Here is a 25606-nt window from a genome sequence, read left to right as displayed (position 1 = left end):
GTACTGGAACAGCTTGGCTCAGGGCGTGGCAATTTCTGGAGCACATGTCTTCAGTACTATTGCCGGAATATTGTCAGGGCCAATAGTGTTTGCAGTATCCAGTGCCTTCAGCCGGTTATATCACATGGAGTGAATTGAATTGGCTGACGACTGGCATCTGTGATGCTGGGGATCTCCGGAGGAGGCCGAGATGGATCATCCACTTCTGCCTGAAGTTTGTTATGAATACTTCAGCCTTATCTTTTGCACTGATGTGCTGGGCTCCTCCATCATTGAAGATGGGGATATTTGTGGAGCCTCCTCCTCCAGTGAGTTGTTTAATTGTCCACCACCATTCCCGACTGGATGTGGCAGGACTGTAGAGTTTAGATTTGATCCATTGGTTGTGGGATCGCTTAGCTCTGTCTATCACTTGCTGCTTATGCTGTTTGGCATGCAAGTAGTCCTGTGTTGTAGCTTCATCAGGTTGCCACGTTATTTTTAGATATGCCTGGTACTGCTCCTGGCATGCTCTCCTACACTTTTCATTGAACCAGGGTTGATCCCCTGGCTTGGTGGTAATGGTAGAGTGGGGGATATGCTGGGCCATGAGGTTACAGATTGTGTTTGAGTACAGTTCTGCTGCTGCTGATGGCCCGCAGCGTCTCATGGATGCCCAGTCTTGAGTTGCTAGATCTGTTCGAAATCTATCCCATTTAGCATGGTGATAGTGCCACACAACACGATGAAGGGTATCCTCAATTGAAGACGGGACTTCCTCTCCACAACGACTGTGCAGTGGTCACTCCTACTGATAATGTTATGAACAGATGCTTCTGCGGCAGGCAGATTGGTGAAGATGAGGTCAAGTATGCTTTTCCTCTTGGTTCCCTCACCATCTGCTGCAGACCCAGCCTAGCAGCTACATCCTTTAGGACTGGGTCAGCGGTGGTTATACCAAGCCACTCTTGGTGATCGGCATTGAAGTCCCACACTCAGAGTACATTCTGCAACCTTGCCACCCTCATTGCTTTTCCAAGTGGTGTTCAACATGGAGGAGGGGGGAGGGGTGGTGGTGGTACATGGTGATCAGCAGGTGGTTTGACCTGATGTCATAAGACTACATGGAATGCGGAGTCGATTTTGAGGACTCCCAGGGCAACTCCCTCCTGCCTGTATATCACTATGCATCTCTGCTCGGATGGTGATGTCTGGGACATGATCTGTAGGTATGATTCTGAGTATGACTATGTCAGGCTGTTGCATGACTAGTCTGTGAGACAATTTTGGCACAAGCCCCCAGGTGTCATACCTAGCACAAAGGAAGATGGTTGTGGTTGTTGGAGGGCAGTCATCTCAGCTCCAGGGCGTCACTGCTGAAGTTCCTCAGGATAGTGTCCTCGGTCCAACCATCTTCAGCTGCTTCATCAATGGCCTTCCTTCCATCATACGGTCATAAGTGGGGATGTTCTCTGATGATTGCACAATGTTCAGCACCATTTGCAACTCCTCAGGTACTGAAGCAGTCCATGTCTAAATGCAGCAAGACCTGGACAATATCCAGGCTTGGGCTGACAAGTGGCAAGTAACATTCACACCACACAAATGCCAGCCAATGACATCTCCAACAGGAGAGAATCCAACCATCGCCCCTTGACATTCAATGGCATTATCATCGCTGAAACCCCCACTATCAATATTCTTGGGGGTGAGGTATATGGTAATCAGCAGGTGGTATGACCTGATGTCATAAGACTACATGGAATGTGGAATCAATATTGAGGACTCTCAGGCAACTTCCTCCTGCCTGTTTACCACTCTGCTCGGATGGTGATGATACCATTGGCCAGAAACTGAACTGGACTAGTCATATAAACACTGTGGCTACAACAGCAGGTCAAAAGCTAGGAATCGTGCGACGAGTAACCCATCTCCTGACTCCCCAAAGGCACAAGCTAGGAGTGTGATGGGATACTCCCCACTTGTCTGGATGAGTGCAGCTCCCACAACACTCAAGAAGCTTGACACCATCCAGGACAAAGCAGCCAACTTGATTGGTACCACACCCACAAACATTCACTTCCTCCACCACCGACGCACAGTGGCAGCAGTGTGTACCATCTACAAGATGCACTGCGAGAATTCACCAAGGCTCATTCGACAGCACCTTCCAAACCCATGACCACTACCATCTAGAAGGACAAGGACAGCAGATAGTTGGGAACACCACCACCTGGATGTTCCCCTCCAAGTCACTTACCATCCTGACTTGGAAATATATCACCATTCCTTCATTGTCGCTGGGTCAAAATCCTGGAACTCCCTTCCTAACAGCACAACTATATCACATGGATTGCAGCAGTTCAAGAAGGCAGCTCACCACCACCTTCTCAAGGGTAACTAGGGATGGGCAGTAAATGTTGGCCCAGCCAGAGAAGCCCTCATTCCATGAATAAAAAAAGACGTCAGTAAGGAGGACTTACAATATCAACCAGGGTGGTTTTGCTGCTGTCACTGTCTAGCTTGCTGCCAGGTGGTCTGTGTGGTTTCATTCCTTTTTATTTGGTTTTCCATCCAGCCAACTGGGTGACTTATTCAGCGGATCTAGTGTTCGGTGAGGAGAACAGATTTTCTTCCCTTAAAGGGTATTAGTGAAGTAGACGGTGGGATTTGATCTCTGTCCTCAGAGCATTCTCCTGGGTTGGGGGATTATTAGTCCTGTGACAATAAGCGTTACGCCGCCATCTCCCCATTGATGTCCTGAGCCAGGCCTTACCTTTGCATACTTAATAAAGAAAAAAAACTACGAATGACGCTTACATTATCGGCCTAGCGATTTACCTTTACCTTCCTGAGTAACAGCACACCTCATAAAGGCCAGTTTATATACATAAATTTAAATCCAAGCAACTCACAGAAAGATGGGTAATTCCAATCCTCCAGGGCGATAGGTGGCGCTACGTCAATAGCCTGCAGGGTTGGAGTGCGGCAGAGGGGGGCGCTGTGTTGAGGGACTATATATAGACTGAATGTTTGGAGTGCAGCAGAGGGAGGGCTACTGCGTTTGGAGGACCAGATAAATAGACTGAAGGACTGGAGTGCGGCAGAGGGGGCGCTGTGGTTGGAGGACTCCGCTAGCGGTTTAGCGTTCTGCCGACGGGTGGCGCTCCTTGGCGGGCTGCCGGAAGTAGCTGCGGTTGCCATGTAAGACCCCTGACAGAGTGTGTATGTAGCTGTGCTCCGCTTGCGGCTGTTTTAAAGCGAAGAGCGAGAGGAACAAAATAACAATTGAAAATAGCCACGTATTAGTTTCTTTTCGAGCTGCTGTTCGTTAAGCGTGTGTGAGGATGTCGGTGGCCGGGTTGAAGAAGCAGTTTTATAAAGCGAGTCAGGTAAGGCGGTGAAGGGCTGGTGTGAGCTGGGCCGGCGGCGGCGGGGGTGGTGGTGGTGGATGTGAAGGAATGAGCTCGGCACCCCGGGGGTTGCCAGTGTCACTCAGCCCAGACTTCCCACAGGAACACTGGCTGTAACTTACTGCATGCAGCATGATTAACATGGTAGTGGGGCGACTGCAATGCAAAACTCCAACTTGTTCCCCTAAAAGAATATTTATGTTATTATGAAAATTTTTTGTTATAAAACCATTTTTTTTGCTGCTGTGATACCAATAAGAGCTCGAACTTGATTTCAGCCAGTCAGCGATTTCAGTTTGAATGCAACTTTTTCTTGTACAAAAGGAACGGGAAACAGGAACTCTTCCTTTTTGATTTTAGGACAAATAATTGGATTTATTTTATTACCTAAATGTCAGCAAATATTAAGTCTTTGTGTGCAAAATCCTGAACTATCGGACCCTATTGGATTTTAATGTGGCCATTTTTCAAACATCGACAACTTGTAACTGTTCATTAATTTGAAAATGTACGACCTATTTCAAGGCCGTGCACTGCGATGTTTCTCGCTGAATCTCTTGCTTCGAACTCTTTAGTCTTGATGTTACTAAATAACGTTCCTCTGGAAGCAGAGTTCTACAGTGTTTGACACTGTATGTTGATGTTAAGGGTTTATATAGGGAGGCGGTACCATCATTTGTCACAAGTGAAGTATCCAAGTTGCTTGCTTGCTGGTTGCCTGCACGTTTCAAACTTAAAACATATGCAATTTCATACTGACTGTAGGTACTGGAAACCTAAAAATGAGTAACTGGTGGGGAAGATGAAAAATGCAAAGTCTATTGCACAACTAAGCTACGTAGTTGAAGTTTACCCTCGGATTTTTAGCCAGAACTGCATTTGGGATGATATAGTTTATTTGACTGCCTTGACTTATGAAAAATTAGGACTGTTGTTGTTGATTTTTCAAAACCTCCCTCTGTACAACTTTGTATGTGGATGCTGGGTGAGGATAGCATTAAAGTTGTCTACAATTTTGCCCCATGGTCAAATAGTCTTACTGAACTCATGACTAATTGGTGAAGAATTGGAAGATACTGGTGCATCTGTAAAGTTAAGGTGAGCAAGGAAAGCAAAATCCAGATTTTACCTGATTAGCTGCCATTCACTAAACTATGTTGGTTTCAAGTTATAAAAAATAACCTAAGAAACCCATTTGTTACATTGAAATTAGATTATTGCCACACAATTGATAGAAAGTTTTAATTCTATTCTAATTACTTTTAAGGAGCAGTGGAAGAGTAAAGAATCTAACGAATAGCTATTGTGGTGATGTTTGCAGGAATCAAAACAGCTAGAATTCCTAAAATAAAAACAAAAGTGTTGGAAATTCTCATAAGTCAGGCAGCATCTGTGGAGAGAAAATTAACGTTTCAGGTTGAGGTGACCTTTCATCAGAATCTCTGTTCCGAATGGCTATAAGTGACCTTTGGGAAATGTTTGTGTGTGATGACAGGTGTGGGTATGGATGTGATGTCCTTCATGTCGCTCGTTGACAGTGTCTAGCACATGCATGAAGAATAGCCACTTGGGTGAGGCACTAGAGAAGTGCCAGTGGATCTAAAACCTAGTGGGTCAGTGCCTTAACTGGGGGTGGGGAAAGAGAGAGAGAGAGAGAGAGAGAGAAATTATTGATCTTAAACATTTTTTTTGCTATGATTAAAAACAAAGTGCTGGCAGCATCGGTGGAGAGAGAAGCAGAGTTAACATTTTGAGCCTGATATGACTCAGATCTCCAGCGTCCACAGTATTTTGCTTTTATTTTCTATGATGTCGAAGGCTTGCGTGAGTTGCAGACTGGGTGTCTATTTGAAAAAAATACAAAGTGCCATTTAGCAAAAATTTGTAAAAATGGGTCCTGGGGCCAACTTATGGAGGCACTATTATGACAGTACAAAGTGCAGCTTCACTCTAAAAATGATCTCTGCAGTAGAACTGTTCAGCTAACACATTGCAATTTGAAAGCGTAGGAGGACGTCTGTAGACACTCTATAGACAGCATTGTTCATTTGAGTGCGATCGCATAAGTAGACTGTCTTTGCAAGTCATACAAAGCCAGTGTATTTTATGTGAGATTGTTCTATTTGATTGCAGTATGAAACATGAATTATGACTTGTGTTCCAGTGAGGGCTTAACGCTGCTGCTCTTGTCTGTTTGTCAGTCTGAATGAAACTATCATAACTGCTGTTATACCTATGTTATATATTATGTGTTTTGGTTATAAATTTTTAAGAGATTTTCATAATTATTTCCATTTTTCAATCTTGCATTCTAAAAGATGAGCCTTGATTTTTATTTGCCTCATTTTATTTCTTTTATATTAAGACCTAAGTTGCACTTGCATTTTCCCAATTTCCTTCTCTTTTCTTCTAAAGATGCCAATTCTTGTTGGGCTCCAGTACCTTGACCAGGTGGGGGTATAGACTGTGCTGGTACTGTGGCTTATAAAAAGAGGTGTGTTATCTAAATTTGCACTTTGTGAAATCCTATCCTTCAATAGTCGCAGTGTTATTTTTGTGTTATGGCCTAACATGCTGATCAGAAAGGCCTCAAACACCATCCCTGGGCTTTGTCAAGTTAGCTTTCAAGAGCATCAATTGGTTTGCTACAGTTTGCCTTGATATTTCAAGACCGGGAGGTGAAAAATCAATTAGGATTCCTGCTCTGATAACTTTCCAGTGATTTGTGTTTGAGAGTGCATGCAAGTAGATGTCTAACAAGGCCAGAATCTGGATCAGCTCTGATACTCCCATAGTTGTATGCCATTCAACAGCATTCATTGGCTTATACTTGAACAATGACCACTTGGGTGAGGTGATGTAGACTTACCTGTGTTTCTGAACTTTGCTTTGTGGAATTCAGTGCCTGTTTAAGGTGGGAAAGGGTGGACTGACAAAAAAGCAGTAATGCAGAGATCTAAACAAGAATGTGTTGTCTAAACCTATACATTGTGTGTAGTATTGTTGCTCATTCATTTTTATTGTGGCAAACTCTGATGGCTTCTTGTTTGCTGTTTGTAGCTCTTGTAACCATACTGATTCATCAACATCTAAATAAGGCAGATTAGTATTCTACCTTGGGTGCTCATAATTTGAGCAAAATGTTTTATGCTGATACACTAGAGTTTTGAGTCAGACCTTTTCTCAGAAGTTGAAAATGTTAGTATGATAGTAAATGGAGGACATTTCAGATTTATTCTCAGTTCAAGTGAATATACAATAAGACTCATAATACACTTTAAGTGTGAATGTATCAATTCTCAATTATCCATGCATTATGCTATTATCGTTGCCTTTTTAAATAGAGTGGTGCCCTTGCAAAAGAATGGGTATTTTGGCTCTCGCAAATGCATTAGAATTGTTTCAAAAATATGTCTAAAATAAAATAGTTTGATCACTGTGTAGCTTTTGGGCATAGAACCGATATCTTGGTTTACATGTGAAAAATTGTCTCTTTGACCAAGTACTGGGGAGTTGCCTGTGTCCCAAATACCAACAAGATTGGTATGCTGTGGAAAAGGATGGGGATAATGGAGAAAACAGAGTGGGGGCTTAAAAGACTCATGGTGCTCAGATGTATGAATGTTTGACATATCCAGGTGAGTATTGATTTTTGTCAGGCCACGTTATTTGCAATTATGTAGAGCTAAACAATTATGTAGTGGGATTGAAATTGCTTCTTGGAAGGTGAATGAAAGGAGTGTGTTGATCACTGGGCATTAATGACAGGGAGGTAACCAGGGGCAGCTTTGCAATGTTTGGTTAGGTTGGGCTTGTTTTTCTTAGTCTTCCAATAAACAAAGCAGTTGTATTTATGTGGTACCTTATCATGCTTCAAGGCTTCTCAACTAGCCAGCTTTGAGATGCAGACACTGTTACGTTATAGATTTAGCCAAGTCCAACAAATGAGTTGAATGACGAGTTAATCTTTTCGCTGAGGGGTGGTCTTCAAATTGTGCTATAGCATCTTTTGCTTCAACATGAACAGGTAGACAGAGTTTCTATTTAATTTAATTTTGAAAGAAGGTAGTTATGTCAGTGCAGTTGCTGCACAATCCTAGCCAAAATATGCACTCAAGTTGTGGAGTGGGGTTGAAGCTACAACCCTATGACTTGAGATATCAATACTACCATAAGCTAAGCTGATAGTTAAAATTTATGCTTGTTTCTCTTTCAAAATCTTTTCCTAATTGTCTCGAATAAAAGAAGATGGGTCTGTTTGATGTGGTAAACCACAGGATCTAATTTGAGTCATTTATCCAGTCAGAGTCCCACAGATGGGTGGCAGCATGAAATTCAAACTTGTGGCATTGATTACCAATAATTATTTTCTATTGTTTTTTGCATACAAAATGCAACTGCCAGTGCTGCCTTACTGCTGGAACACTTGGCCAGCTGGCCCTACAGCTTGTAGGAGGGCGGTCTGCTAAAAATAATAACACAGTAAAGCAGTATTTACTCTGGTGTATCCATTGGAATGTCATAGTGCATGACTCAGTTCAAATTACTTTATAATGAGCTGAACCACAATGCTGCTTGCTTGTTTCCCTATCATGGAATGATGACAAACTTCAACTCAGAAGAAAGTATTTAGTGTCTCATTCTGTTTCTAATTCTCCTCTCTGAAGCTGTCCACTCTCATCATATTTCCTGCTTTTTCCTGTAACCTTGTAATTTTTTAAATCCAATTTTCTTTTATCTAATTGTCTCACTAGTTGTCATGGACTCTGCTTCAACGACTAGTTGTAATAGTTCTGGATTCTAATCAAAAGATTAGAAAATTTTCTTCTCGCCTCCATATGCTTCTAGTATCAATGCTCAGTCTTGCCTGAGTGAACAACCAGGAGAAAAATCTTCACTTGTTACACTCAAACATGAACACAAGAATTAAGAACAGGAGTAGACCATTTGGCTGCTTGAGCCTGATCCTCCGCCATTCAATAAGATCATGGCTGATCTGATTGGCCTCAACTCCACGTCGCAATTTGAACACCTCGGCTAAATTCTGTTGTAACTGTTTCTATGCCATCTTGCGTCCTTTGAATTTTTCTTTGCTAATGAATGCTCATGTTAAAAATTTTTCTGTTGAGTTGAGTGCTGTACCTCCTTTCTATTGCTTTCCATTTGTCGCATTGTTACCTTGTTTTGCTATGTAGCTGCATGTCTGAAAGAGGTGAGTGAGGAGACAGAAATATGCTAGACCAGTTTTATTTTGCAGAAAAATAAATCCTTTTTGTGTGCGAATGTTGTACTGAAAATTAAAGCACTTCCTGGATCATCTTACTTCATGCATTGAGTAATTGAAGACCAATACATTATTAATAATAAATAAAAACAGAAAATGCTGCAGACACTCGGGTCTGGCAGCATCTGTGGAGAGAGAAACAGAGTTAAAATTGCGAATCAGTATGACTTCTTCAGAGCATTATTTCTTTCTTGAACGTGTTCTGTACCACTCGTCCTATTGTAACCCTAGGCATTATAAGATATATTGCACAATCTCTCTTCCTGACATGTAGCAAGATTCAGCAGCTTTCAGGGTTCTTAACTGAGTTATGTGTGATGACTATTGGTGATGCCTCAACTATTCCAATGCTTTCTGGCTGGACTCCCACATTTCACCCTCCGGAAACTTGAGGTATTCCAAAACTCTGCTGCCTGTGTCTTAGTCCGTTGGAGAGTCCCTGATTATCCCTGTACTTGCTGACCTATATTAACTCCCGATCAAGTAACATCTTGGCTTTAAAATTCTCACCGTTGTTTTCAAATCCCTCCAAGGCCTTGCACCTCCTTATCTCTGTAATCTCCTCCAATCCCACAACCCTCCATGATATCAGTTTTCCTCTAATTCTGGCCTCCTGTGCATCCCAAATTTTAATTGCCCTGGAATTCCTTCCCTGCACCCTTCTACCTCATTTTCTTCCTTTTAAGATACGTTGGTCATCTGACTTAATTTCCTTATGTGGTTCAATGTCATACTTGTTTTAAAATGCTCCAGTGAAGCACCTTGGGATGTTTCATCACGGTAAAGGTATTATATAAATATAAGTTGTTAGTGACTGTGTTACTAGGTTACTTTAGTTTATACACAACAGTACTAAATGGTATAAATTCTCACTGCAACCAGTATGGTTGCATTACTTTCATTGGCCTCCACCATTACCACCAGCAGTGATAGTTTTAACATTTTGTTCTTCAGTTAAGTGTGTAACCATTTCAGTTAGCTCAATAACACACAGGCTACATTTATTGTCAAATGAGGAGCTTAAGCAGTTGTCATTTTTGCCATAACAGTATTTTTACAAAACTAATACCATTTTGGATTTTCATTGTCATATTGAGTTTCTTGATTGAATAAAAACTGACTATATTACATCATGGGACTTTAGATTGATAGGTACCTTCATAAATTATACTGAATGAGAGGTTCCTGTGATATGGTGCTATTATTGCAAATTAACTTTTCCTGTCCTCCCCAATTTTCTCCTGCTCCTCTTGACACACACCATTGTGTCAAAAAACCGACAATGGTTGTAATTTAGCCATGTTTTCCATTTTAGCACAGAAAGTGTTGGTTACTCAACTGTAAGGGGCATCATAATTTGGCTGCAGATGAATACTTTCCAGCAGGAAACACTGGCTCTTGATCAGAATTAGGAATCATAGCTTAATGAAATTAACAAAGAAGGTTGATGGATGTTGGCTAAATGGATTTTAAGAAAGTGTCTGACAAAGTACCTCTTAAAGGCTGGTTAACAAAATTGAGGCTCATGATTTAGGAGGGACAGTGACAGCTTGGATAACAAATTGACTTAAGGAATAAAATAGTTGTTTAGCAGAATGGAGGATTGTAGACAGTGACCCCAAGTGTCATGTGCTAGGACCACTTTTTATCACCAACCTTGTGGAAGAATGTAAGAGTTCTTGAGATGGTGAAGAGGAGATTTACCAGAATGGTTCCTGGGATCAGGCATTTTGGCTACAAGATTAGGTAAATCAGACAAGCTAAATCAGTACTGATTTCAGTTTCTGATTACAGAAATTTCAGACCTTCTGGTCTTTGCAGGTTTTGCGTGTCGCAAATTGTTTCAACTTCACTATCTGAACTCAGTTGAAAATGTGGCTCAAGCTACAGTGCAGTGGAGTTGTACTCAAAGGTTCACTGAACTATCTAAAACGATTAAAACGAAATTTCTGCGCATTTAGACGAGCAATATATGGATTAGTCTAAACAAAAGAGAATATAAGGTTGTTTATCTCTATATTTTGCAGTATTTGCCTATGCTACAAAGTATACACGTTGTACAGTGGCTTCTCTAAATGATGGCTCTTCAAAACCTACTTAATTGAGATGGCTTAAAATTCTAAGCTAAAAATTGGAATATATTTAATTTTAAAATTGAAATTCAACTCCTTTTGAGATTTAATGCTACAGCGCAATGCATTGGTTTGGTCCAGCAGTTGCTCTCTTGCCCTTAAGCCAGATAGTCTTGGGTTGAAGCCCCAGTCCAGAGACTTGAACACACAATCCAGGCTCGTACTTCAGTGCAATGCTGAGGGATTGTTGCACTATCAGTGTGTTATCATTCAGATGAGATATTAAACCAAAGCCTGATTCTCTTTATAAATAAATAAATAAAAATTTAAAAAAAAATTCTTGTGGCACTACTCATTGAAGAGAAAGTGCATCTTCTGTTTCTAAACAATACTTGACCCTCAACCAACATCACTAAAACAGATTAAATGGTAAATTATATCTGTGTCTGTGTAACCTTGCTGTGCGCAAATTGACTGCCATGTGTTCTCTATATTATAACAGTGGCTACACTTCAAAATTACTTCATTAACTGTAAAGCACTTTGGGATGTCTTGACATCATGAAAGGCACCACATAGATGCAAGTTTTAGTTTCTTCCTTTCCATCATTACAGCAATGAAGCTTCAGCCTAGATTATGTATTCAAGACTCTATAGTGGGCCTTGAGTCTATGACCTTCTGATTTGAGCAACAGTGTTACTACTGAGCCAGTAAGGATGCAGAGGTGATTAACAGAAAAGAAAACATAAATAAATAAAAATGTTTAAAAAATTTTGTGGCACTAAATATCATGTGTTAATATTGACATTCAGTTTATTTGACAGATCAGTATCAATACATTCTGGGGGAAAATCATGCTTAATTCAATATGCTTTTGATGCTAAGATAATTAATTCATTACTCCCACCATTATTAAGTATCTCCAGTCGTCAGTATTTACTCAAGTATAATACCATTCAAAATGTTCTCTCGCCATAATTCATGTTTGCACTATTGTGTTGTATTTTCACAATTGATGCAAAGTACATAAGTTTCTCTCACCTGAAATTATGCTTTACTGAAATTTTGGTGATGCAACTAGCTATTTGTTTTAATATTTCTACAAGCTTTCTTCCGAAGTTGATGATTCCTTTAAAAAGCTCCACAGGTATTGGTCACCTCCAAATACCTCACCCCAGTAACCATTATTCACATAAATGAGCCTTGATAGTGAATGTTGTTGGGTTGTTTGACTTCTGAGGGAATCATAAATGATGCCAGGTACCTGGCGTCCAGAGATATGAGCAAGGGTGAGAACTCTTGGATGGTTTTCCCATCCTAAACCAGAGGCACTAAGGCCAGTTCTACTGTTGGACTTGCTGAGTTTAGGTTATCTGGGTAAAGAGCTTGGTAAGTTATATGAACTGATTTGAGGCTATCAAAAACATTATTTTACAATACTAGCATACATTGTAGCACAAGCCCCATCTTTTTCACAAAGTTTATTAACTTGGTACAATTGTATCTTGCCACAAATAACTGTTTTTGTTATCCAATAATGGGGAAGAGAGTTATCCCCATGCATCACTGACAGAATTACTGTTTTATTTGAGGCTGTGAACAGCTTGGCTGCAAATGGTGACTGGAGACCTGGAAAGGAAAAGGGAGAAACATTCTTTAAAAAGAGGTCATTGCAAGTTAAAGATAAAAGTAAGAGGGCTAAGTAAATTCTGATTGAACTTTATGTCCATGAAGTTCAACACTGGGTTGGCTAGTGCTTCCATTTGAGACTGTTTTCAAATGAGATTATATAAATTATTTGACTATATAAGTCTATATCTGGGACAGAATAACAGTGATGGAATTAATGGAAAAGAATTGAGTGTGGGAATGAATAATTGTGTTTTTTGTTTCCAGCACGTACTCTATTGTATCCTCAGACTGAGCATGTGCAATAAACTTGAAGTTGCTATGTCCAAAGTTGCTCATAATATGCACAGTATTGCAATTATGTTTCTGTAGAACACATCACTTCATAACTGTACTTAAATGTTATGATGCTTTCATGGTGATTTATTGCATGATTGTAGCATATAGGCTATCTTTACTTAAAATAGATAAGGTACCAGAGCTGGATGAGATGCATCCAAGAGTACTGAGGGAAGTGAGAGTGGAAATTGCAGAGGCATCAGTGATAACCTTTCGGTTTTCCTTAGACACTGGGGAGGTGCCAAAGGACTGAAGAATTGCGAATGTTACACCCTTGTGCAAAAAGGGGTGCAAGGATAAAGCCGGCAACTACAGACCAGACCGTTTGACCTCAGTGGTAGGGAAACTTCTGGAAACTATAGTACGGAATAAAATCAATAGTCACTTAGACAAGGGCAGGATAATTAAGGAAAGCCAGCATAGATTCATTAAGGGGCAATCATGTTTAACTAACTTGCTGGAGTTTCTTGAGGTAACAGAAGGTTGATCAGGGAAATGTTGTTGATGTGTATATGGATTTTCAAAAGGCATTTGATACAATGCCACATAACAGACTTGTGAGCAAAATTCTAGGTCATGGAATAAAAGGGACAGTAGGCACTTGGATAAGAAATTGCCTGAGTGATAGGAAATCGAGAGTAATGATAAATGATTATTTTTCAGATTGGAGGAAGGTTTGTAGTGGAGTTTTCCAGGGGTCAGTGTTGGGACCCTTGCTCTTCCTGATATGTATTAATGATCTAGACTGTGGTGTTCAGGGTATGATTTCCAAATTTGCAGATGAGATGAAGATTTGAAAATGTTGTCAACTGTGATGGGGATAGTCTTGAACTTCAAAAGAACATAGACATGTTGATGGATTGGGCAGTCAGGTGGCAGATGAAGCTCATTGCAGAGAAGTATGAGATGATTCATTTTGGCAGGAAAAATATGGTGAGACAGTATAAAATAAAGGGAGAGCCTCTAAAGGAGGTGCAGAAACAGAGGGACCTCAGTGTATATGGACATAGGTCATTGAAGGTGACAGGGCATGTTGAAATAGCAGTTAATAAAGCATATAGGTATCTTAGGCTTTACTAATAGGAGCATTGAGTGCAAGAGTAAGGAGGTCGTGTTGAACTTGTAGAAGACACTAGCTAGGCCTTATCTGGAGTACTGTGCCCAGTCCTGGGTGCCATAATTGAGGAAGGATGTGAAGACATTGCAGAGACTACAGAGGAGATTCACAATGATTCCAGGGATAAAGAACTGTAGCCAAGAGGATAGATTGGAGAGTTTAGGACTCTTTACCTTAGAAAAGAAAGCTGAGAGGAGACTTGATCGAGGTATTCAAGATTCTGGGGGGTATAGACAGGGTAAATAGTGAGAAACTGTTCCCACTCAAGTGAACATCAAGAATCAGAGGGCACAGATTCAAAATAATTGGCAAAAGGAGTAAATGTAATGTGAGGAAAGTTTTTTTCACCCAGAGGATGGTTGGAGTCTGGAACAAACTTCCTGAAAGGGTGGTGGAGGCAGGTTCGATCGGGGTATTCAAAAGGGAATTGGATTACTACCCAGAAAGAGAGAATGTGCAAGGTTATGGGGATAAGGTAGGGAAGTGGGACTAGGTGGAATGCTATTTCAGAGAGCCAGTGCAGAGTTGATGGGCCAAATGGCCTCTTTCTGCACTGAGAGATACTATGATAGTCCTTAGAAATGATCTTAAATTCTTGTAGGATTAATAGATAAATCCTGACATAAAATTGACCAGTAAAAGATTTATGCTTAATGATTACTTCTAGTGTCTAATAAAACAGTTGTAGGTGCAGACCCAAAAAGTTCCAATTTTGATGCCTGATCTTTGCTAAGCAGCAGAAAGAGAATTTAGTGACCTCAGTATACCCCTGTCACAGAAGAGGGGATGGGTTGGAGTGAGGTGGGGAATTGGCCAAGATTCCTACTCCTGATAAGCTTACAGTAGCCTCCATACTGGAAAGTATATGGACAATGTGATTATCTCCTGCAGAGTAGCAATCACAGTCAGATATTCTTCTTACCCAGTTGAGATTTAAAGTTGCAGACTGGTCACTTGGTGAGGTGTGAAAGGGCAGAATCAGTGAGTGCTATCAGGAGAGGAAGAGGGAAAATTGGGGGGGACATAATGTAAAATCTGGGCTGTGGGCAAATTATAAGCATTGTCTATAAGTGCAATGAGTTGACATTAAAAGGCAGCTAAGAGGATCTTGTAGGAGATGATCGCTGAAAGTCTGGAGGCATGGAGAAAAACTTTAACTATTGTTAACAGATACAGAGTGGCTATGAATGCTTATTTACTTGGGCAAGTGGATGATTCAGTAACTTTTCCAGCTGACCAACTAAAAACGTTTTATAATGAGCAGGATTTGAGAAAAGCTATTTCCTTTCAAACAGCAAATGCCAGGGATTTAGGAAGATTATGTTACAGCGAGTTTGCCAGGCTTTAGGAACAGCAGGAAAATGTTTAGGGATTGTAAAAGCAGGATCATTTTAGTTTGCAGTATAAAACAAAATGATACAACAGTTTAAAAAAAAATTAATGGAGAAAAGTGACTTATATCAGTAATTGAAATGTTTTATTTCTGTTCATCATTCATCTCTGAAAGGTGCTGACGTGATAAAGATTCCACGCGCAATGGTTGGTTTATAGCCATTGTCGCCATGTGTGGGAACTCGGAGTTACTGTCAGTTTGTTATTTGATCGTGATGAACTTCAGCAGAGCCCAGTCATATATGTGAGTATGCATGCACCCACTCTCTTTCCAAGCAAGGTGGTTGGCTAATAATTGGGGCAGCGAAGAGAAGGTATGAGAAGAGACTGGCAGCTGCCATAAAAAGAAATCCAAAAGTCTTCTATGGGCTAATAAATAGTTAAAAAAATAATAAAAAAGAGGAGTGGGATTGATCAGGAACCAGAAAGGATTTTTATGCAAGAGGCAGGGGGCATACCTGAAGTAATAAATACAAACAAACATACGAATTAGGAGCAGGAGTAGGCCAAATGGCCGCTCAAGGCTGCTCCACCATTGAATAAGATCATGGTTGATCTGATTGTGGCCTCAACTCCACATTCTGCCTACCCCCATAACCTTTGACTCCCTTGTTAATCAAGAATCTATCTACCTCTGCCTTAAAAATATTAATTGAGCTTGCCTCCACTGCACTCTGGGGAAGAGTGTTCCAAAGATTTATGACCCTCCAAGAGAAAAAAATTCTTCTCATCTCTGTCTTAAATGGGAGGCCCCTTATTTTTAGCTGTGTCCCCTAAGTTGAGTCTCTCCCACAAGTGGAAACAACCTTTCAGCATACACCCTATCATCCTGTCACTCAGGATGTTATATAATATTACCTCTCAACCTTCTAAGTGTCAATGGATTTAGGACCAACATGTCCAACCATTCCTCGTAAGTTAAGACACCCCGCTGCCCCCCATCCCATTCTAGATATCAGTCAAATGAACCTTCTCTGAACAGCTTGTAACACATTATATCCTTTCTTAAATAAGGAGACCAGAATTGTACACAGTACTCCAGATGTGGTCTCACCAACATTACAACTGTACAGCTGTAGCAAAGTATCAGTACCTTTATATTCTATGGAGTACTTTACATCTGTCGTACCAAGGAAGAAGGTGCTGCCAGAGTCATAGTGTAATATATAGTTGAGACACTGGATGGGCTAAAACGTGGTAGATGAGGTATCAGAAAGGCTGACTGTACTTGAAGTTGATAAGTCAAGACCGAATGAGATGGACCTGAGAATACCGAGGACTCTTAAGGGTGGAAATTGTGGTGGCACTGGCTACTATCATCCAATCCAGCTTCGACACGGTGTTGGTGCCGGAGGACAAGAGAACGGCAAATGTTCAAAAAAGAATGTAGGGATAAGTCTAGCAACTACAAACGAGTTGGTATAACCTTGGCAGTGGGAAAGCTTTTAGAAATGATAATCTGGTACAAAATTAACAATCAATTGGACAAATGTGGATTAATTAAGGAGCACCAGAACAGATTTGTTAAGGGAATACAGTGTTTAACTTAATTGAGTTTTTTAATGGGTGACTGAGAGGCTTGAATATATTGCACTTAAAATGGTGGGCATGGGTTTCCAAAAGCAATTTGATAAGGTGCTACATAACGGGCTTGCCAGCAAAGCTGTTCCAGTACAGCTACAACACTGGCACTTACCCGGCTATGTGGAAAATTTCCCAGGTATGTCCTGTACACACAAAGCAGGACAAATCCAACCTGGCCAATTACTACCCCTTCAGTCTACTCTCGATCATCTGTAAAGTAATAGAAGGGGGCATCAACAGTGCTATCAAGTGCCATTTGCTTAGCAATAACCTGCTCACTGATGCCCAATTTGCGTTCTGCCAGCACCACTCAGTTCCGGATCTCATTACAGCTTTGGTTCAAAAATGGACAAAAGAACTTGTCAAGAGGTTAGAATGATGTCTATAATGTTACTGGAAATTATTTTAAAATAGAGTTTAGCGGTGCCTGTGTCTATGTTTGTGTCTTAATTGGATTAAAGCCAGCTGGCCAAGGGGCTTTGATCTGTATAAGAGAAGTAGGTTTGAAATTGTAATTAGATAAACATAGGGAAATAGAAAGTGAGGTGTGAAGGGGGCAATTTCCATTTTTCAATAGACCATTCAAAAGAGGGGTTGAAATATTACACCCAAGCAGGTGAAGCTCAGAAACAATGTTTTTTTTAAAAAACTAATAGTAAAGTGGGTATTATGGAAGGGTTTTATTGTCAGAAGATTTAAAGTTTTTTAAAAAACCTAGTGACATTGAGAACTTGCCTTCAAAGAGAAACATATGTATAAAGGAATGGAAGGCTGTTGGTAAAAGGAGGAGGGATTCTAAGATCTAAAGCCTTCAGTCTATAAGCCTCAAGTCTGTTTGCAAGGACCTAGAGCTGAAAGAAACTCATTTTGAATGTGACTGTCCAGGGTGCGCTTTGCCAGGGGTCTGTTTAAATCTGTGTGTTTTACTATTGCCTTACTGGGGGTCGAACTGAGAGTCAGGTTAATTAGGAGATTTTTGTAGTAGTTATAGCAGTAATTTTGTAGACATATATGTATGTGTTTATAATCTTTCTTGTATTAATAAATGTTTGATTTTGTTTTATAAAAAAACCTCTTGAGGTTTGATGGTCTTATTACAATTGAATTCAAAGCCTGTATCTCAAAACATACAAATTGCTAAAATGGGTTATGACAGTTGTTTCAAGTTTCCCTCTGAGATTTGAACCTTTACCATCAGCTGAATAGAGCTGAACTCCTGAGATGAGGTGAGAGTGACTGCCCTTGACATCAAGGCAGCATTTGACTGAATATGGCATCAAGGAATTCAAGCTAGACTAGAGTCAATGAGAATCGGGGGAAAACTCTCCACTGGTTGGAGTCATACCTAGCACAAAGGAAGATGATTGTGGTTGTGGAGGGCAGTCATTTCAGCTTCAGGATATCACTGCAGGTGTTCCTCAGTGTAATGTCCTTGGCCCAAACATCTTCAGCTGCTTCATCAATGACCTTCCTTCCATCAAAAGGTCAGAAGTGGGGATGTTCGCTGATGATTTCACAATGTTTAGCACCATTTGTGAAGACTCAGATACTGAAGCAGTCCATGTCCAAATGCAGCAAGACCAGGACAATATTCAGGCTTGGGCTGACAAGCGGCAGGTAACATTCGCACCACACAAGTGCCAGGCAGTGACCATCTCCTCATGATGTTCAGTGGCATTACTATCACTGAATCCCCCACTGTCAACATCCTGGGGTTATCATTGACCAGAAACTGAATTGGACTAGCCATATAAATACTGTGGCTACAAGGGCAGGTCAGAGACTAGGAATCATGTGATGAGTAACTCACCTCCTGACTCCCCAGAGCCTGTTCACTATCTACAAGACACAAGCCAGGAGTGTGATAGAACACTCTCCACTTGCCTGGATGAGTACAGCTCCCACAACACTCAAGAAGCTTGTCGTCGTCCAGGACAAACCAGCCTACTTGATTGGCACCGAGTCCACAAACATTCACTCCCTCTACCACTGGCGCATAGTAGTAGCAGTGTGTGCCACCTATAAGATGCACTGCAGAAATTCACCAAGGCTTCTTCGATAACACCTTCCAAACCCACGACCTCTACCATCTAGAAGCACAAGGTCAGCAGATAGATGGGAGCACCACCACCTGCAAGCTCCCCTCCAGGAGACTCACCACCCTGACTTGGAAATATATCGCCGTTCCTTCACTGTTGCTAGGTCAAAATCCTGGAATTCCCTTTGTAACAGCACTGTGGGCTGCAGTGGACCACATGGACTGCAGTGGTTCAAGAAGGCAGCTCACCACCACCTTCTCAAGGGCAACTAGGGTTGGGCAATAAATGCTGGCCCAGCCAGCGAAGCCCCCATCCCATGACTGAATTTAAAAAAAAAATGGACAGTAGCAGCAGGAGTGCAAAGTAGACAAACAGAAACAGCTTTTTTCAGACTTGGGGAAGATATGTTGTGATGTTCCCCAGGCACGATTATTTGGACCACTGCTTTTCTTTATGTATGTTAATGACCTAATTTAGGTCTGCAGAGCACAATTTCAAAATTTGGGTGAAAAACTTGGAAGTATTGTTAGCTGTGAAGAAGATAATTTTTAGACTTCAAGAGGGCCTACAGGCTGGTTGAATGGGCAGACACAAGGCAAACAAAATCTAATGCTGAGAAGTGATAGGAAGAATTAGGAGAAGCGATCTGAAATAAAGGGTACAATTCTAAAGGGGGTGGAGAGCAGAAAGTCCTGGAGGTATATGTGACAAATCTTGGGCTTTATAAATAGAGGCACAGGGTAAAAGCAAGAAGTTATGGTGAACCTTTTGTTACAATTGGGTGGGGAGGGATCAAATGGCTCCCCGCTTTTCCCCTTCCTTGTTTGACTATAATAGGTTTTTTTAAAAAGGGATATACTTGCCAATTCCTGTTTACTTGTTGTGGCCATAAAATACACAATTAGACATTTTACTTGAGTTTTTAGAAAGAAAAGTGGATAGATTTTATTGTAGTTAAACTGGTCCAAGTAAAATAATGAAAAATGCTCTTTCTCTCTCACTCACACTCACTCAGTTGGTGACTTGGCTGACTTCAGGCTGAATTTAGTGGTCCTGCTGCTTTCACTGCCAAGGTGGTTTAAAGAAGTCAACTAACGATTTATCTGTTCTCTTGAAGATAGCATTGGGTTGAGTTCTTTTTAAAATTGTCTGGGCACGAGGGTAGTCAAAATCAGCAGACAGTGTTCAAAACTTGCAAGTTGGATAGAGAGAGAGAGGGAACCCACTCAGGCTCTTGGCCCCATAGAATCTCAGTCGTTTGTCCTGTTCTGCAGAAAAAAAATTACTAAAATGCACAAAGGCTTGTCAAATGACCTCTGCCCAACTGCCCAGTAACCCAAATATGGTCATGGCTGGTGTAATCCAGTTGTAACTTGATTAGGTAATGGTTGGGAATTCTTCTCTCAGCCAAGATTCCATCGTCCAAGTGATTTTGTCTAATGGCTTGTCTCCACTTAGGTACCGAAGTGATTGTCTGGTTGCTTTGCGAATGGAGATGGGCCATCATGCACACTCTTTAAAGGCAGTTGTTTCTCGTGAGGCTTTGCAGACTGGTTGTCTCCATTTCAGTGGTTTTGGAAGCTACAGTGATGCAAATGTGCAGCCATCATTATCCAAGCCACTGGAATGTGGCTTTAGTCTTTTGCTGTTTAAAAATACAATCAATTAGGGGTTTCCATCCAGTAAATTAACTTGTAAAACCATGTTGTATATTTTTAAAACACTTTATAAACCTTGTGTCCAATTCCACACTTTAGGGAGGATGTGATGGCATTAGAGAGGATACAGAAAGATTTACAAGAGTGGTTCTTGGGATGACTGACTTCAACCATGTGGATAGATTGGAGAAGCTGGGATTGTTCTCCTTAAGGAAGGGAAGGTTGAGGGAAGATTTGATATAAGTGTTCAAAATCATAAGAGGTCTGGACACAGTAGATAGGGAGAAACTGTTCCCATTGGCAGAGAGCCAAGAACCAGAGGATGCTGATTTAATGTGATTGGCAAAAGAACCAAAAGCAACAATGAAAATTGTTTTTTACGCAGCAAGTAGTTAGGATTTAGAGTGCACTTACCTGAGTGTGTGTTAGAAGCAGATTCAATCATGGCTTTCAAAAAGGAATTGGATAGGTACCCAAAGAGAGAATAAAATGCAGGCCTACGAGGTTTGGGGGTGGGGAAGTGGGACGAGTTGAGTTGCTGTTGTATACAGCCGGCACAAACTCGAGCTGACTGGCCTCCTTCTGTGCTGTAATCATTCTATGTACTCTTGAATATTTTTTGTTTTTTTCTGTCTAATTAAAGGCATTGAGGCCAATTAGTGGTTCTACTGCAAGCCTGGCTGAGGTCAGTCAAATGAGCAGAGGACCAGGAATCAAACCTGGGACTTTGCAGGTTGATATGGCTCAATCCCACACTAGTTTAGATTTACCTACTAAATCAGTTTAAACTCTGAAGCAGGTGGCTGGAACTATGTGCCGTAAATTATCAATAAGCTGGAAATGCCTTTAGATCCGTCAAAATCATAGTTTAGTCTTCATGGGCTCAATAATGGGTACTAACTGCAATATCTTAGGCACTCCAAACCATTGGGGTCCTATCCATTTTAACATGTATTTCCAAAAGAAAACATGCATATTACTTTGAACCAGTGTTAAATAAAATCACATTTAATACTGGTGACAAATGCTACTTCAAAAAGATTAGCGTTTAAAGCTGTAGCCATGGCATATACACAAATGGAGAATTTTATTTGTTGTGTTGGTATTTGAGTTGATAAGATATTCTTTATTCCCACAACAGTTGAGTTGAGTCATAAAATTTATGACATACTGTTGCATTATTAGTAAATATTGAATCAGTGTATGAACCAGAGTTTGTTTAGTGTAAACCTGTGTATGACGCTTAGGTATTAAATTGAAAATATAGCTCAATCTAAATTTTTTTCATTATTTGAAATTTTCCTCTTCAGCTTTACGATATCGTAGTTGATTAATTTTCCACCTAATGAAACTGGGCGGGGGGGATGCTGGAAGGTTACATTTTCATCTAATGGAGCTAATTGAATTCATCATCCTTTTTTATTAATATCAATCTCTAATGGCACTGGTGGTATAGTGATTATTACCACCCTCTGCTGGGCAGGGGAGGACAGCCATTTTTTCCACTGTCCAGTGATTCTTGATGCAACTAGAAAGCCTGTTTTAAAAAAAATTGGGTTAGTTGGATTACCACGTGGTTGTCCCCCTACCTAGGTTGTTATTGGTGCCTGTCTATGGTAATACAATGAAAGATCGCTTGTATCCTGGCCCTTGGAACTGCATTCCAAAACCTTAATAGTGGAAGAAAATTGAAACTTGTAGATAATAGAACAATCTCTCTGGTCGTAGTGGGTCCTTGAGGATTACTTTGTAATTTGGGTGTCTCTGGCTTGGTGTCAATTTTTAGACCTGCTTCCTACCTATAGTAGTTTTGCTACAAGAACACCTAAATCTCTCAGATGACTGAATTTTCCATAGAAGCTTGTAGTTTGCTGGAAGCATTTGCATTTGAATTGAGAGGAGGATACCTTCTATGAAATAGCATCAGTAAGATAATTAGGGACTTATAAATCTGTACAGACGAGCAGTGTGTGTTATCCATTTTTGGCCGATTCGAAATCTTTATCCGACATCACAAGAGGTCTGCTGGCAGAATAGAGCCACTATATACGCATTGTTTGTATTACTGCTGGTGTCTGTTTTTAGTGTTTCTGTTGGACCTTTGCAGCTCACATTCCCTTTGGAGCTCACGTTCCCTTTGCCTTCTGAAGAACCATGGGCACTTGTACTCACGTGCTCCAAGTTCTGGACAACGGAACCTTCTTCCTATTGCAGGTCTGTCAGCTAAAACTAGTCTTGTGATATAAAAAGATGTGGCAACCGCATGAATACAGCACGGATTTCAATGCCATGTAATATTTTTTCTAATTAATAAATGATTTAAAGATTAACTTGGTTTAGTTGATCAAATACTCAAGGTTAAGGAAGTTCTCCAGTGACGAGGTTTGTCACTTTTTTAACGGCTATATGATCACTTACTCGGGCCCAGTGAGCAATTGAACAACTTTATCTTTTTGTCAAATCCTGGAACTGTGGTGTAGCTTGCAATCAAAACAATGCAATCTATAATCTGAAGAAAAACTCCCATGTTAACATTTTACCCCATCTTTTGGACTGGCTGCAGATTGGTAGTTTGCAGTGGAGTTGAGGCCATGATATAACAACACTTCCCTTAATTATTAGTCCGTTAGTTCCACGTTGAACCTGAAGTTTGTCTTTTCAAAGAAAACGAGTATGATAATTCAGACAATTAGGTTGCAGGATGAAAAGTAGTGGCCCAGGTTTTGCTGTCAAATTAACAACGAGGCTAATGGTGCTCACAGTCATTTATGCCTTGATGGTACAGCAACTTCAGGTAGATGTGCAGCTCGACTCAGGTATCCAAAAGTTGCTATTTAAGTTGTGCTACTCCACCCTTAACTTGTCAAAATTGGCATCCTGCTGCCTGCTTCAGCATTGAATGGCCACCAGTGGCCATACCTGTGCTAACCACAGCAAGCTAGCCCATTCCAGTCTAAGTACTTTATTCATGATGTGATATTAATTACTGTCAATAAACTCCGGCAATGAAAATGGAGTCTTATTCTTTCAGGCAATTACACTTTTTAAAATTTTTTTTCTTTCTTTTGTGTCTCTTTCTTTCTTTAAACCCAACTTTATTTTCTTATTTCTCTCTTTCCCTTTCTGACCCTGATCTGGTGCTGAATTCACCCACTGGAACTTTTACCTCCTTTGCATTCCTCCTGCTGTTAATTTCACAATCTGATGGTTAAGCAGATACACGGATTCTTGTCCAGGTCAAGAGGTGCCCTTATGCCTTTGCTGTGACATTATCAGCTCACACGTGCAGTAACTTGCTGTGCAGAAAAAACCCTAAATAAATCACAGATGCTGTTATATGCCCCATGATGACCAATGATGGACTAATGTACTTGTAAGAAACAGTGAGAATACCATCCAAAAGTGCATTTACAATGTAAGTCTAGCATTAGTTCATTATGATTTTGGTTTTGCGTTCATGCTAAATGTCACAGCCCAAACTGACTGAAGCAGGGATACTTCAATGAAGAAGGTGAGGGATGCGAAAGTTGAGCCTTTATGCTTTCACACTACAACTGTAGTGCTGATGTGAAGCAAATTCATTGTGCACTGATGTTGCAGTTATAGCGTAAATACAGCCCATTCCAGATTAAAATTAAGCTTGACACTAGTGCTAAGTAGAGTGAGACTCAGTGTGTCAATATGCCTGTAACTTCAGTGCGAAGTGGAACTGCTCCCTGCTCCAGGATCATCTTGGAATGCAAAGATAACACTCAGATTTTTTACCCATTACCAGCTATCTTCTTAAATCCCTCTGCCCTTACCTCTAACAATTACAAGGGACTGCTGAACTTCATTGTCATTATGATTGAGACCATCTGTTCCACTGCCTTTGCTGCATCCATTTTTAAAAATACGTTCATGGGATGTGGGCTTCGCTGGCTGGACCAGTATTGCCCACCCCTAGTTGCCCTTGAGAAGGTGGTGAGCTGCCTTCTTGAACCGCTGCAGCCTGTGTAGTGTAGGTACATCCACAGTGTTGTTAGGAAGGGAGTTCCAGGATTTTGACCCAGCAACAGTGAAGGAACCGCGATATATTTCCAAGTCAGGATGGTGAGTGACTTGGAGGGGAACTTCCTGGTGGTGGTGTTCCCATCTATCTGCTGCCCTTGTCCTTCTGGATGGTAGTGGTCATGGGTTTGGAAGGAGTTGTCGACGGAGCCTTGGTTAATTTCTGCAGTGCATCTTATAGATGGTACACACTGCTGCTACTGTGCATCGGTGGTGGAGGGAATGAATGTTTGTGGATATAGTGCCAGTCAAGCGGGCTGCTTTGTCCTGGACGGCGTCAAGCTTCTTGAGTGTTGTGGGAGCTGCATTCATCCAGGCAAGTGGGGAATATTCCATCACACTCCTGACTTGTGCTTTGTTGATGGTGGACAGGCTTTGGGGAGTCAGGAGGTGGATTACTTGTTGCACTATTCCTAGCCTCTGACCCGTTCTTGTAGCCACAGTATTTATATGGCTAGTCCAGTTCAGTTTCTGGTCAATGGTGAACCCCCCCCCCCCCCCAAGGATGTTGATAGTGGGGGATTCAGTGATGCTAATACCATTGAACATCTAGGGGCGCTGGTTGGATTCTGTCTTGTTGGAGATGGTCATTGACTGACACCTGTGTGGTGCGAATGTTACTTGCCACTAGTCAGCCCAAGCCTGGATATTGTCCAGTTCTTGCTGCATTTGGACATGGACTGCTTCACTGTCTGAGGAGTCGCGAATGGTGCTGATCATTATGCAATTATCAGTGAACATCCCCACTTCTGGCCTTAGGATGAATGGAAAGTCATTGATAAAGCAGCTGAAAATGATTGGGCTGTGGACACTATCCTGAGGAACTCCTGCAATGATGTCCTGGAGCTGAGATGACTGACCTCCAACAACCACAACCATCTTCTTTTGTGCTAGACATTATTCCAACCAGTGGAGAGTTTCCCCCCCCGATTCCCGTTGACTCCACTTTTGCCAGGGCTCCTTGATGCCATATTTTGTCAAATGCTGCCTCGATGTCAAGGGCAGTCACTCACCTCACCTTGGGAATTCAGCTCTTTTGTCCACGTTTGA

The 25606-nt window shown here is 41.1% G+C and overlaps 1 protein-coding gene across 1 annotated transcript in view; it reads left to right on the top strand.

Moving 5' to 3' along the window:
* Window positions 1–3158: 3158 nt before the first annotated feature.
* Window positions 3159–25606, top strand: part of sh3gl1b (SH3-domain GRB2-like 1b) — a 126392-nt gene continuing 103944 nt past the window's right edge. The window contains exon 1 of the mRNA XM_041204672.1: window positions 3159–3371. Within this exon, the coding sequence (XP_041060606.1) occupies window positions 3327–3371 (45 nt within the window). The 5' untranslated portion in view covers window positions 3159–3326. The remainder of the gene's footprint in view (window positions 3372–25606) is intronic.

This window comes from Carcharodon carcharias, chromosome 14 (genome assembly GCF_017639515.1).
Source record: "Carcharodon carcharias isolate sCarCar2 chromosome 14, sCarCar2.pri, whole genome shotgun sequence".
NCBI classification, from domain to species: Eukaryota; Metazoa; Chordata; class Chondrichthyes; order Lamniformes; family Lamnidae; genus Carcharodon; species Carcharodon carcharias.
This window is presented reverse-complemented; position numbering and strand designations above follow the sequence as displayed.